The following is a 16,024-nucleotide window of genomic DNA, read 5'->3' as shown; positions in this document are numbered from 1 at the left end:
CTCTCAAACTACCTGAAGACAAAGATTGTTCACCATCATGGCTTAGGGGAAGGTTATAGAAAGCGGTCTCAGAGATTTCAGCTTTCTGTTTCCACAGTTAGGAACATATTGAGGAAATGGAAGACCGCAGGTTCAGTGCAAGTTAAGGCTCGAAGTGGCATACCAAGAAAAATCTCGGATAAACAGAAGCAGCGAATGGTGAGAACAGTCAGAGTCAACCCACAGACCATCACTAAAGACCGACAACATCATCTTGCTGCAGATGGAGTCACTGTGCCAGTTCAACCATTCGGCGCACTTTACACAAGGAGATACTGTATCTAAGAGTGATGCAGAGGAAGCCTTTTCTCCGCCCACAGCACAAGCAGAGCCGCTTGAGGTATGCTAAAGCACATTTGGACAAGCCAGCTTCATTTTGGAACAAGATGCTGTGAACTGATGAAACTAAAATTGAGTTATTTGGGCATAACAATGGACCTTATGCATGGAGGAAAAAGAACACAGCATTCCAAGAAAAACAACTGCTAACTACAGTAAAATATGGTGGTGGTTCCATAATGCTGTGGGGCTGTGTAGCCGATGAAGGGACTGGGAATCTTGTCAAAGTTGAGGGACGCATGGATTCCACTTAGTATTAGCATATTCTGGAGACCAATATCCAGGAATCACTGACAAAGCTGAAGCTGCGCCGGGGCTGGATCTTTCAACAAGACAACGACCCTAAACACTGTTCAAAATCCACTAAGACATTTATGCAGAGGAACAAGTACAACATTCTGGAATGGCCAGCTCAGTCCCCAGACCTGAATATAATTGAAACTCTGTGGTGTGAGTTTAAGAGAGCTGTCCATGCTCGGAAGCCATCAAACCTAAATGAACTAGAGATGTTTTGTAAAGAGGAATGGTCCAAAATACCTTCAACCAGAATCCAGACTCTCATTGGAATCTACAGGAAGCATTTAGAGGCTGTAATTTCTGCAAAAGGAGGATCTAATAAATATTGATTTCATTTTTTTCCTGTGGTGCCTAAATGCAAGCACTTGCCTAATTTTGTTTGAGTTAACAGTTAACAGTTATTGCACACTTTTTGTAAATCCAATAAACTTCATTTCACTTCTCAAATATCACTGTGCGTGTCTCCTGTGTGTGACTTCTCAAATATCACTGTGCCCGTCTCCTATGAGATAGGTTTAACTGACTTTTTTTATCGTAACAACCAACGATTTATACATGACAATTAACAAGGTTGCCCAAACTTTCACATCCCACTGTAGCTTCTATTGTACATTAAATCCACACATTTTGTGTCTCTCTCTCTCCTGTTTATTTAAACTGTTCATTTGTTTCAATATGTATTAGGAAAACCTTCTGTATACCTTACTCTCTTGTTACAGCTGTCTGCTCCTGGAATGTTTGTTTTACACTTGTTTACACATTAATCCTGCCATTAAATTCCCTGGGAGAAAGAGAGGGGTTTGCTGTCATTCCTTTACAACTGTGTAGCATTGTTATCAGCTCAGAGATAAATAAACAGTTATCTAGGATTTTGTAGTGAGGGGAGTGCAGAGAGTTATTTTCACGTCCATTGGCTGGAAGTGGTTATTTATCATGGTATTAGTAAAAACATGTTAACATTTATAAATATTCACTTTTGTGGTCCTTTAGCAATGAGATGAGCATATGTAAAAAAGAAAATCAATGCTGGAAAAATGTTTGACTATTTCATACTACAAAGCAATCATTTCTCATAAAAATGATCGGTATTGCCAGTGGATTTAACACGCTTCAGTAAAACCCGCTATGCTGTTAGTGTTTTAAACGTGAAAAAATACAGCAATACTTTCTTATGCATTACAAATGTAAAAATATAAAGCTATTTTAAAAATGTGCTTACCTGATGTTTAAAACAAATACTGAATAATTCCAGTTCTGAAATGTTACGTTAAGCTACAAAATAAAAATAATTTTATATTTCAGATAAAACTGCAACAACAACTAGGAGAGCATTCTAAAAAAAACACACAAAAAACAACAATACTGACATTTGGAAAACTGAAAACAATTTAGTTGCAAGAATTAAAAGGAAATGGGATCGTTTAGAATATGTTTAAATTGATCTTCGTGCAAGTCAAGTATATTATTTCACAGTTTAGATACATTTCCTACTTTAAAAGCATATGACAGTTTTCTACATTCATCTGTTTATTTTACAGTTCAAAACCCAACCCATTTTTTTCCATTGACGTCTCATCTTATCTCTTTTTTTGTGTTGGAGGAAAATGCCTTCCACAGCTGCAAAAATCATATTAAGGTAGACTATATAAGGTCTCTTTTTAAAATGTTTCTTTTTTTTTTTGTTGTAAAATAAAAATGTTAGCTGTAGAAACACAGTAATGGACAAATCATTATGGTGCCATGTTGTTACCCAGATCTGTTAATCTAAATGTATGAATTGGTTATATTTTACATCGTAACTTTTCTTTCTTAAAGTCAATGCTTTTTGAATAAACAAGTCACTTGTACAACCATACAGAAAGTCATTATGTGGTCCACTACTGCAATGTTTGAAAAGGATGCCATATTCAGAACCATGAAACTTCTACAAATTTACTGCAGATTCTAAAATGGACAAAATACTCGGTGTCACTGTGTCTGCATAAACACACTATAATTTATTTATATCTGCGTTTTGTTACGCAGATATAAATAAATTATAGTGTGTTTATGCAGACACAGTGACACCGAGTATTTTGTCTAGAGTAACCATTATCACTACGGGGCTCCCCTAAATTTGGGTTGACAATGATTAATTGAACTAAACTGAGCGCTGGATACTATTGTGTAATTCAGATTCTAAAATGGGAATCTGGTTCCAACATTTCCTGGGAGAAATCATCTCTCCTAGTTTTCACCTAATAAATTACCAAACAAATTATATTCACTTTGTTGGTAAATATTGTTGATAGGATATTTCATAACATAATATCCAACCACAGCAAAACAATTTGTATACAAAGAAGGTTGCTTTAACTGGATATCTGTATGTGTGCCACCAATTCTTCAGTTCTAACGTGGTGAAGGAAAACTCCAGATGGTTATACGTACAGGTTATACAATTACTTCATCCAACAAACAGTCTAGCTATCTGAAACTTATTTTGCAGATGGTGAATGTCTTACGTTCCTACATATATGATAAGCTAGCATTATATGCTGATGATAATTGGTGTCTAAGTTCTTCTATGTTTAGGGTTACCTGTGTCAATTTGTAATAGATGGTCTCTTTCTTGTGAACCAGTTCTCTGCTCTGTCTTAAATGTGAACTTTACCATGCTCAAAAGAGTGCCCCTTCTCCTTAAGATATGGACAAGCAAGTAAATAATCTTGACCAGCAGAGGTAGCTCTCTAATTCTGTCCTTCATGAACTGAATTTTACATGTCAAAGAGTACTTACACATAAGAAAATATACCCACACAAAAAAGTATTTTGATCCCAGCATAATTTGAGTGTGTTTAGAAATGATGAACAATATAAAGCTGTGATAGCTACTACCACAAAGGTAAAGAAACAGTAAAAAATGCAAATACCTAAAGAAAAAAAAAAAACCTTTAAACATGTGTGCCTATCCAAATTGGGCCTTTGTAAAAACAGCAAAGGGAAATAACAGACCAGACCAAAGGACAGTGAAAAGAATCAGAAATCAGATGTGCAGCATAGTGACCTAATAGCTACAATGTCAGAGAAACAAATATCACATTCCCATTAGAGAGATCAGAGGCTTCTATTTCATAAGGATCCAATAAAGAAACACATCAAACCAGCTTGTTGTATGTATCTCAGTGTATTAAAGAATGCAACAATGTGTACACTGGGGAGATCAAACAACACCTGAGTGAGCACACTGCCCACCATTGGAAAGATAACTCTGTACGTCAAGATTCTGTAGTCTTCCTACCCCTTAAAGGAAACCTTAGAGCCTATTTCTACTAGTTCTGCAGCAGTTCTGTATCAGTTTTTCTGCATCCAGATTTCCGGATGTGGCTATTTAGAGTCTGTTTCCACTACAAGTGGATTCTAGATGCAGAAAAACGGACCCCAATGAATACCTATGGGCCTGTTGCGATTTGCAGATTTCTGCATCTCTTCTACTGCACATATATTAATAAGTTTACTCTTCTACTACACATATTTGATAAGATTGGACAAAAAAACATGAGTGGGTATCATCAGGGTTCACACAAAAGGTATCCAGTCCTTTCCTGGCGGCTCTTAACAGTTGGCATCAGTTTTGTACGACTTTTCTATGGCTTGGTTCACACAGAAATCTGTACATTTCTGGTCTAGTCCTATCCTGTCAGTTTTGCATCAGTTTTGTATGGCTTGGTTCACACATAAGTTGTACATTTCTGGTCCAGTCCTGTCCTGTGAGTTTTGTATCAGATTTCTATGGGTGAGTCCACAAATAAAAGGTGTACAGTTTCAATCCTGTCGGGTAAAACTAATAGAAAACTGATGCAAAATGGATTCGCAACTGACAGGACTGGAAATGTGCAGATGTATGTGTGAGCCAAGCCTTAAAGGAATACTTAAGGGAAAAAAAATGACATTTACTCACCCGGGGCATCCCTCAGCCCTCTGAAGCTGGATGGTGCCCTCGCAGCCCCGCTCCGATCGTCCTGTCCCCGCCGGCGGCTACTTCCGTGTTCGGCGACAGCCGCCGACAGGCTGGGAACGCGGCTGATTTTCCGCGTTCCCACTCGCTATATGCTGCTATAGCGTATATAGCTACGCTATAGCAGCATATAGCGAGTGGGAACGCGGAAAATCAGCCGCGTTCCCAGCCTGTCGGCGGCTGTCGCCGAACCCGGAAGTAGCCGCCGGCGGGGACAGGACGATCGGAGCGGGGCTGCGAGGGCACCATCCAGCTTCAGGGGGCTGAGGGATGCCCCGGGTGAGTAAATGTCATTTTTTTTTTCCCTTAAGTATTCCTTTAAGTAGATGAGACACTATTGTGAAAAAGTGAGGTTTGAACACAAAATGAAACTGGTTAACAAGAAGGGTGAAAGGCCTCATAAGTCAAATTACACCAACCATAGATAATTGGGGGGAGGGCCTTCAAAACTATTTTTCTTCTATAACTCTTACCCAGGCAATATACATTTTCAGCTGTGAACTGAACATAAATGGATAATGAACGTCAGTTAGCTAGACTGTTTGCTGCTAGAGTAGGTGGAATAAATATAGCATTCTGGGCATTTCCTTTACTTTAGAATTGAGGATGTTTCTCTGTAATAGTGTTACAACATCTGCTAGAGCCAGGTAGGAGTTATTAAGTTAAAGATAATGTATTATTCCTTCAGATAAAAAATAAAAATGTGTAATTAGTGCTTTCTTCTAAATCCTGAAATGTATGATAGTATTTTTATCTCAACGGAAACCTGAAGTGAGAGGGATGTGGACACTGACATATTTAATTTTAATGTATACAAATTGTTGAAAGACATCCATGGCTACAATTACTAGGTAATGCCTAGTGGTGTTGATCCAGGGGTTTTATCTGATTGCCATCTGGAGTCGGGAAGGATTTTTTTCCCCTTTTAGGGCTAATTGGACCATGCCTTGTAAGGGTTTTTAGTCTTCCTCTGGATCAACAGGGATATGTGAATGAGTAGACTGGTGTTGGTGTTGTAGTTTGTTCTCTGGTTGAACTCGATGGACGTATGTCTTTTTTCAACCCAAATAACTATGTAACTATGCCTGGCTGTCTGCTGCCATAGACCCTGAACAAGCATGCAGATTAGAGGTTTCTGATAAAAGTCTGACAAGCATAATGCTTGTTCCAGGTGTGTGATTCAGACACAACTGAGTACTAGTTAAAAGAAAATAAATATGACAGCCACCACATACCTCTCTCTTCAGATTCACTTTAAGTGCTGTACTGCACAGTAGGTGTCTTTATAAGAGCTGTGACATTCACTGTGGAGGATGAACCTGAACAAAGGCTTATGGTGAGTTCATTAACATGAACTGATAAGGAGTCCAAATTACTTTTTCAATCTTTTTGTGAGTGTACAGAGAATTGTTAAAAACTGGGCTATTCATCCATTTATTGGAGAGACCAGCGCATTGGCCAGATAGTTATGGATTCACAAAGAACAACTTTTTTTGTAACTCTCCCTAATTTAATATTAAACAAAATTTGCTCTGAGCAATAAACTTATCCTAGTATACATCAGCCTGGCCTATCTTAATTCATCAAATATGTATCAATCATCCTTTAAATATAATGGTTACGTATTAAACTTACCCAACTGATTACCGCATTTTGAACAGCCAAATCATCATTTTTTTCTGATATAACTGTAATGGCAATCCTATAGAATGTTCCATCTACACAAAAACAACAACAGTATCATTGCTAGAACAGATTAAATGATGTGACCGTTTCTTTCATTTATTAATAGGAGCTATAATGATTAGTTCATTGAACACTATTGTAGGTCATATGAATTATTTATATATGTTAGGAAGCATTATTACAGTATAGTGGTAAATCACATAACATTTGTAGGTGTATGTAGCTATATTAGTTATTGCCCCACCACCTTTTTACATTAGTTTATTAGTTGATTTTTTTTTCTAGCACATGCTTGGTTTATAATGCCAAATATGTATACTAGTATGTGTGTCCAGCACAAAAGACCTAAATTGCATTAAACTCTGATAGAATGTGTAATATTTGAAGAGTCATTAAAATGTTGAATTTTAAACTCTAAAGTTTCAACCTTAGCAGATACACTAGGGGCCATATGCAATTCACTTTTTCGCCTTAGTTATCTCCTAGGAGATAATTTTTATCTTCTCTTTAAACTAAATTTCCAGCTTTTTAAAATTGAAAAACTACCCAAAAGTTGGCGAAAAAGTACTATCAAATTTATTTTGAGCGTTTTCTTGCCTGCTGGTGGCTTAAAGGGAACCTTAAGTGTAAAAGTGTGTTTTACGCACCTGGGTATGTTTTACGCACCTGGGGCTTTCCTCAGCCCCCTGCAGCTGATTGGTGCCCTCACCGTGTCCCTCCGATCCTCCTATCCCCGCCGGCGGCCACTTCCGGTTTGGCCATCACCGCCCATCAGGCTGGGAACGCGAGTGATTCTTCTCGTTCCCAGCCACAATATCTCCTCCTATGCTGCTATTGCGGCAAGGAAGGCCGCAATAGCAGCAAAGGGGGAGATATTGTGGCTTAAGTGTCACTTAAGCCACAATATCGTAAGTATTTGACTTAAGTGTCACTTTAAAAGGCATTTTATGGCAAGTTGTGAAAATATCAACTTGGAGAAAACTAAGGTGTAATGTGAATTGTCTATGAGTCTAGCTGTTTAAGGGGCTGTGTCTTACAGACTATCACAAAATTAAACGGTGACATTATCTGACAATGAGTGTTGGTGTAATGTCCAGAGTAAACAAAGTATGCAAGAGGCCTGGAAAAGATAAAAATAGTAATTAACTAGATTTGTGGGCTGTGTATCAATGAGCTGAACTTAGAGGAAAATATGTAATAGTTCGCTAGCATGCTAGGGACACTGGTGCATGCACCTGCTGCCTGGCTTCTGTGAAATTAATTTCTTTACATACCCCGCTACTCATAAACAATGATCCTTTTCATCCTTTGATTCCTTTACAGTAACATGAAAGCAGTAATGAAAAGCTATGTAAACAGTTACTTTAAAAACACAACTGAGGAAAAATAAACAGTTGTGGTCACAATATCGGTTCTTAGTATTTTACTGATAGTGTATCAATTACTTGCTTACACAACCCCCATTAATAACAAGCACAGATGGAACCTGTCTCAGTGCTGGAGCCTACATACCTCCAGATCTGGAGATCCCATCCATGGAATATTAATTTGACTGATTTGAGATCTACATCAACAAGGCACCACTTATGTTTAATAAGACTAATTCATCTGTAGCCAAAGAAAACAAAGCTGTGTTGAGCTCAAAGTCATACATATGCAAAATATTGATACAGGATCTCCAAAGGAGGCTTTTTCTTTTTTTTTTTTTTTTAAGGGAAACTGTTGCTAGCATTCATGTTTGCATGTTTTATTAATGCATTATTTAACCAACAGTGTCAGTTATTTGATATCCATGCTGTTAGTTCATGTTTTGGTAGCAGATACCAGACAGCTAAATTACATTAATCATATCATAATAGGTATTAGTGTAACAGAATGGACAGTGATATTGATATAGTCCTCCCAAGAGACTGCAAAACAATGTGTTCACAATTTCTGTGGTAGAAAAGTGCCCTAAATGGCAGCTTTGGGCTACCAAAACCAGAATATACATACCTTAGCTTAAAATATGTATTATCATCATCACCATGTTCATATTAAATAGTTAACTGGTGGAAACATTTAGCAACCACTGTTTCCCTGGGCTTAGTTTTGCCATTTGAACTGTCATTTCATTTTTAAACCTAAGCTTCAGTATCCGTGTTGCTTCTCTGAATACAATACCTTTCCAGCTTTAAGGATTTCCCCCTTTCCTACATTAACTGCAATTACGATGAATTAAGTTCTTACCTCAGTACATTATCTCAAAGATCCAGATGGCATTTAGTCACGCACAATTGTACATATGGAGATATTAGAGAAACTATCTTCAGCAGTGCATGTGCCTGAATCAATCCCTTTTCTCAGCATTATACATACATAACTTCTGTATTTGAAAAATAAATCTAAAACCATTATTTTAATGTTGCTGGGCTGCTTTATTTCTAAACACACCACTGTTTTTAGAAACATGCAATACATCTACTTATATTAGGAAAAAGGTTAAATTGTGTGCCTGATACTTGTATCCAAAATGTTCACTTTACAAGATATGCCTGATCTAAAATTGAGCAAAACAAACTAAATTATGTTTTGTAAGTTAAAACTTCATGGTTAATAGTATTACGGACTCTCTGTTCAAAAGCACACAATGCAGATGTTACCTAATAAGCCAAAGGTGCAAATGAATTTAAGTGAACATAAAAGGTACTTCCCACAAAGCCCACAATATTGACCTCTTTCAACTACCCAATACATTATAGGTAAACTTAAAAAAAGGGACATGATCATAATGCAATCCCGTAAAATCTAACAACTGCCAGCCACTATGGTCAAGGTGTGGCACCTTACCATAAACACAAGCTCATCCTTTATTTTTGCTGTCTAGAATACAGAATTACTCATGCAGTTTGAAACAGCTCCCCATACGGTGCGACCAACACCTCCACACGCCACTGCATACATCCCTATCTCATGCGCGGTGTCTGTGGTGCTGCATAACCCACCACTGCTTATACAAAATGCTCACCCTTTTTGTTGGTTATGTTATAGAACAGTAGTATAAAGATTTGCTCTAAACAGCAGCACACTCCTCCATGTTGTTGGCTGTCCACTCTGTACCTCCAGCCTCTATCATTAGGAGTTAAATAAATTATACCGATGTAAGTTCTTTGGAGTGGTTACACTGGTGGTGGTGGATTGTGTACTTTATGGGGCTGCACTAGAATTATTATGTTCCTTTTTCAGATTTAAAGGAAAACACCTTTTATATGTACTTGAACTGCTTTAAGTGGAAAGTATACCATTTCAATACTTTTAGATATCTCCCATTGTCGTTCATGTAACAATAGGATAAAATCCTCAATATACTTTGTATGAGGCAATGCACAGAAACACCACTTTTTGATATAGTATATCTTCTCATCTGTCAGCATAGCTGCTGATGTGAACAAGTCTTCCCTTTCTTCAGGGGCTCATGTATCTGATACTTAAAATTGCCATTACTTTTCTACACACAGTTGCTGGCTACTTTGTTCAGTGACAGGTATCCCCTGTTCTCTTGACAACTGGGCCCATATGCAATTCACTTTTATTACTTAGCAAGCAAGAAAATACACAAAATAATTGTTAGCTTTTTTTTTTTTTTTTTTTTTTTACCAATTTTGGTATTTTTTCAATTGTAAAATGCTGAAAAGTTATTTTAAAGAGAAGATTAAAAATTATCACCTAGGAGAAAACATAGTAGAAAGTGAGTTGCATATGAGCCTTGGTGTCTTTCACCTGACAAGACCCGTAACAGCCATTGCTTTTTGATTCAGGTGGATATTTTCTTAACTGGACAAACAAACAGGTCAGCAGCTGTTTTATTATAATTACTGTATAAGTGTTATGGGGGGAGGGGGGGAAGAGTAATGGACAACAGAATAAAGATACCTCTGTGCTTACAGCCTGCTGATTACCAGTAAATGATCCCATGCTCAAAATCAATGTCTTTCTCATTTGGAAGCAGTGCGGACATGCTGGAAAATAGCAATTGTTCTGTGTTTATGTCCTTTCAATCTGTCTCCAGATGGAAAAATTATCACAAATCTGATTTGAATTTGAAAAAAAAAAACACTACATACTGTAAATAAAAAATAATAATAATACATTTCTTCTATATATCGCTGTCAGATCTGAATATCAATCTAATCAGTCACTCAAATAGGATCTAAAGTAATAATTGCATGGTGTGTACCGGGTTGGAGGAAGACCCAGGAAAGTATGAATATATCCATAATGTTAATCTCAGGTACACTTTAAAGAACAACTGAAGTGAATAGAATATGGAAGCTGCCCTGCCATATTAATTTCCTTTTAAACAATACCAGTTGCCTGGCAGCCCTGCTGATCTATTTGGCTGCAGTAATATCTGAATTGCACCACAAACAATCATGTAGCTAATCTTGTCAGATCTGACAATAATGTCAGAAACACCTGATCTGCAGAATGCTTGTTCAGGTTCTATGGCTAAAAGTATTAGAGGCAGATGATCAGCAGAATGCCAGGCTACTGGCATTGCTTAAAAGGAAATCAATATGGCAGCTTCCATTACTTCTCGATTCAGTTGTCCTTTAATGACTTCTTGCCTTACACTGCCTAAGTTATGAAAATTTTGAGCAGTATGTATATGTAACAAACAGATCAGGAAACAATTATTCAGTCTTTGCAGTCTCTGAGGAGATCATCAATCAATAAAGGAGCTTTAATTTAGTGGGGGATTTATCAGAGCATAAAAAACAGTTGAGATCCATCAAAACCATATTGTATGGGAAAAATAAGTTGTTGATTTACCAATAAATTAAATTCAGTCACTAAGATAAATGCCCCTGTAGACATCTAAAATGATTTAATAGATTTGTAGATTTGATACATACAATTTATTTTTACATTGCTAAAGAAATTAGATCTTCTACAGCTTCTAGTTTCTTTTCTATAGAGAATTATGCCTGCAAAATAATCAGTTTCTAAGCAAAACTATCTATGAACCAAAGCAGGTCTCTAGACTATGAATGTATATGTACATACTTCTGTTAAACTCTTGTCCACATAAACAGGCCCCATCAGTTAAGGAAACGCAATCACAAAGCTGGACTGGTGAAGCAGATTCAAATAGTCCACTGCTAGTATATTTTTGAGGTGTTACACTGAAAAAAACTTGTCCCTCTCCTTCACCAAGAGAGACATCCTTTGCTCCAGAACTCTGACCAACTAGTTCCAATGTTCTGGAGGTAAATCCAAAACCTTGTAGTAAATGCTCTGAAACCATATTTCCTGAAGACATTTCAACTTGCAAAAAGCTTGGTTCTGCATTTACAGGTCCTAATGTGATGTCAACAAAGGCAGTCTGCATCCAGGAATGCCCCACTGTAACACTTAGTGAGTCTGCGCTTTCAAGAAGACCTTTGGTTTTTCTGATATTATTTTGGGTCATCATTTCTGTGAAAGATAAGGTGTGCTTTATGGTTGGACTATGTCCCATGTAAACTAAATCCAAGTGTGAGGTTAGCAATAAGTGGTTCTGTGTCAAGTGTGGTGTTGCAGTGTATCTGCTGTGCTCCAATTTATGCGAGTTTGTTTTACTGGAGAAAACTGTTTGCAGTGCTAAGTCATCAGCAGAGCTACTGGGTGATGTGAAGAGATCCTCCTCTTTTCCAAAAAATGATGTTTCCGAATTGCCTAGAATGTCTGAAACTTTTGAATTAGAAACAGCATGTTGTTCACCATTAACCAATACCTGCATAGTACATGGCAGTACCTTGTGCTTAGTAGAGGACATTGGACTGGCAACTACAGGCTGAGAAGAAACACTCTGCACTGAATGCTCTAATAAGTTATTCGTTTCTCTTGCAGTTCTTACTTCACTTTGTTCTTCAATGATTCCAAAGCTTACTGTCTCAAAGGAAACATTTTTGTATCTAACTGACTGAGTGAGTGAAGTGTAACCGTCTACTAACTGTAATGTAGATGCAGTATAAAATGAAAAAGTCTTTGTTGGAATAATGCTTAATTCTAAGTTCATAAAGGACTGTCTTTCTTTCCAAGTTTTGCTTTCAAGCACTGAAATACTGGGCACAAGATAAAGTTTTTCTGCTTCCAAAAAGTTATCATATCCTGAAAACTCCTCCTCTTGGCTATGTAGATTCTCTTTTGGTAGTGGGCTAACATCTACTTCAGTAGACAAGCTGTCAAATGGAAGCTCTGCAGTTGGTGTAAATTTAGCACCTTCGATAAGTGGTTTCCAGTATTCACTAGGGTCATCAGATTTCGATGTTGATTCTTTCTGGTGGTCATCCAGCACAGAACCCAAGATATATGAATCAGAGAGTCCTTTCCACTTTGAATATGGGGTTTCATAGCTTTCCATTAATGTATGGGGCATTGTTATCTTTTGTTGATTGAGGAGTATTGACAGTTCATTGTGATCAACATTCCCTACATTTTTTGTTAACATTACCGCTTGTGTCATACTTGACATAGAATATAAAAGAGACTGCATATTGTTGGCAATTGCTAATTGTATATTTGCTCTTTGAGCTGGTAAACTTCCAGGTAAGTCTATGAATTGGGTGGTGGATTGTTTAGATACTCTGTCAAGTTCTCTAAAAATATTGGCACAGCTGGATAAAGGGTTACAGGAGATAGCATTTGCTTCAAATTTATTTTGTATATGTGCAGAGTTCAAATAATTATTTCTTGGCATAATAGATGCCAAGTGGGCACTTTGGGAGTTATGTTCTTCACCCTTAAACTCTGGTGAAGAGTCAAACCCCACCCCCACGGAGTTTTTTAAACTATAAATCCCATGCATAGAAGGTTTTAATGAACCTATAATGTCATCACCTTCATCCAAACTTTCCCTTGTAGATTTCAAATAGTCCAACGTACTTGTGTCATTTTCATTTAATAAAAGGGGGACTTTATCTATTGTTTGATTGTCTGATTGTCTACTTTTATGAGTAAGTACTTGGTGAAGATACTCATATAAAAAACTGGAAGTAAGATTTAAGTTTTTGTAATTAGGGTACAAATATTCTAACATCCTTTTATGTTGTTTACTATCAAATGTTAATTTTTGTTTTCCATTATAAGTTGATGTCATTCTGTCATTAAGTTGAGAAATCCACTGCAGCCACCATGAATGATTGGTGTAGTCATAAGTAAAATGTGTGCTGTTGAAACTTGTGTCATTTATTTTCATATAGTAAGGCAAATACCACTCTTCTTGACTTCCTGAACCTTCGGCCTCTTTCTCTGGAAAGTCATCTTCTCTAGGTGAAACAAAGGATTCATTGCTAGTATGATTAAGAACTGCTGAAGAGATATTACTAGAGACCAAATTGTGACTTGATTTTTCTTGTTTGGTAGCTTCAGTCACCTCACTTTCAGTTGTTATTCTATCAACTGTAGATAAGGACCAAGAAGACCGAGTTGTCATAGTCATGAACCAAAGGTTCATTGCCATTCTAGATGTGGCACTTTTCTCAGAAGACGTCGGTTTTTGTTTTATGGGCCAAACAATTGGAGTAGATATTATCCCTATGTTTCGAACACCTTTAATTTTGGAATCTTGCATTTCCAGCTGCCAGTTATCTGAGGAACGCTTGAGGAGGCTTCTCTTCATTCTGATGGGAAATGTAGCAGGAACGTTGAGTTCCTGCAAATCTGCATATATTATACCATATAGTAAATGAATTGGAAAAAAGTTGTTACTTGTGCATAACGTATAGGTTTTTTTTTTTTTGTTTGTTTTTTTACAAAGGTGCACACACACATTCACATTTAAGCGGAACAAAAAAACAGAATAAGTCTAGGTTTAAAGTAATTGCAGATACAATGGTCGTGACTACTGCTAAACCTCCTACCAGCACGTAATTCCTGGTTGCCGGTGTTTAACCCTCTGTGGTTTGCCAATCCAGAAAGATCTAGATAATTTTCAAATAATACAAGGGAGGCCCTCTTGCTTGGACATATCTTGTATTGTACACACAGAGGAGCGAGAAGCTTGAAAATGTTTGGCTACTTGTTTGTGTACAATATAAGAGATATTGCCAAGCAAGAGGGCCTCCCTCCTATTATTTGAATTAAAAGTGAATGTGCATCAGTTGCTGGCCAGAGTGTAATGTAATGGCAATGCACCTGTCACAGCACACAATGCACTGCAGCACGCATTTTCTATGCGCGTTGCTTCCATTGCCATTACAATGAGAAAAGCACAGAATCTGCCTGGAAACTGAACTGCCGGTGCAGCAACTGTAAACCATTATATACATTTTGAATGTCTTCCATATAAGAAGCTGTAAGAGATACATTTTCATCAAGATGATTATTACAGGGCAATATACTTCATCATCATAACAAATAAGAGTCATTTCTTATAATATTTAACATTAAGGGTCACAGAGTAGAAGTTAATTAGCAACACCAGTTGTTTAAAGAACTTTACTGACATTTGCAAGGAAAGGCCTATTTTAAAGCATATTGATAAAAGAATTATGGGAAAAGTCGCTTGAGAAACAGGTACAGAGAGTGTGATTTCTAAGAATCCACAATGGTGGTCCAGTTACAATGAAAAAAACTCTGTTTATCCCTTTTCATGCTATTCAAACCATAACTGTTGTGGTACCAGTAATTCCACATCTGTTATTTGATGTACATAAAAGAAAGAGGTTGAAGTATCCTGTGTTCTTTTTTTCTAAACACTTATTTTCTTATTCTTGCTGGTGTTGGTACTTTATAAAACATTAATAGCAATAATAATAATAATAATAATAATAATAATAATTGTTAACTCAGCTCCTACCCAGACTCAACAGAAGAACCCATTTCAAGTAGTGTCTGCTAATCTGCGTACTCTCTGTATTATATTTCCACAGCGTGCTCCATGTTTTTTTTTTATCAATCAGTGAGCTGGTTTCTGAAGCAACATGGAGAGGATGGCTCCGCTACAAGGTTGGTGCTGAGCTGAGGATAGGTGGATTTTTGGGGGAGTTGCAGAGGGTGGGTGAAGGGGTTAAAAAAAGCAGTGGTATGTAAACAGGGAATAGTACAGACAGGTAGCTTAGAAAGAACTTTTGAGAGCTTTCACACTCCAAAATGGGTGGCGGTAGTTGCCACAATACAATGTGGCAATGAGTCCCTTGTTCATAGCATTTGACAATGGTGCTCTACAAAGGCAGACAGGGAGGCTTTGCTGTGCTTTGTGCCTATTATGCAATGACTGTCATTTCTATGAAACCCAAGCCACTTAGAATACTGTAGAAATAAAGACTGTGTTCTACAGAAAAAAACAAATAGCTTAATACAGCAACAGTACCAAGCTTCCAAGCCAGCTCATCTGTTTATCAGACTTAAGGTGGCCACTAATGATACAATTTGCTGAACGATCATTTACGAATGATTATTCATATGAACAAACGGAAATGATCGTTTGGGACCACTAATGGACAAAAATTTCCTAACCAATCTGATCAGATCGACGGAATTGATACAAATATCAGTTCGATATGATTAAATCTGACCGGACTGGTTAGGTGCTTTTTTTCCATTTATGGTCACGAATGATCATTTCTGATCATTCAAAGGATCATTCGTAAACGATCATTCAGCAAATTGTATCGTTATTGGCCACCTAAAGGGTAATCACCA

The 16,024-nt window shown here is 37.2% G+C and overlaps 1 protein-coding gene across 7 annotated transcripts in view; it reads right to left on the bottom strand.

Annotated features, from left to right (window-relative positions):
- The window catches only part of ADGRG6 (adhesion G protein-coupled receptor G6), a 236,862-nt gene that overhangs the window by 86,748 nt on the left and 134,090 nt on the right, over positions 1–16,024 (bottom strand). For all 7 annotated transcript variants that reach the window (XM_068232044.1, XM_068232047.1, XM_068232048.1 and 4 more), the window contains 2 exons: positions 6,308–6,390; positions 1,895–1,947 (listed from right to left, as the gene is read on the bottom strand). In XM_068232044.1, coding sequence (XP_068088145.1) covers positions 1,895–1,947; positions 6,308–6,390 — 136 coding nt within the window. The remainder of the gene's footprint in view (positions 1–1,894; positions 1,948–6,307; positions 6,391–16,024) is intronic.

Source organism: Hyperolius riggenbachi, chromosome 4, assembly GCF_040937935.1.
Source record: "Hyperolius riggenbachi isolate aHypRig1 chromosome 4, aHypRig1.pri, whole genome shotgun sequence".
Classification (NCBI taxonomy): domain Eukaryota; kingdom Metazoa; phylum Chordata; class Amphibia; order Anura; family Hyperoliidae; genus Hyperolius; species Hyperolius riggenbachi.
This window is presented reverse-complemented; position numbering and strand designations above follow the sequence as displayed.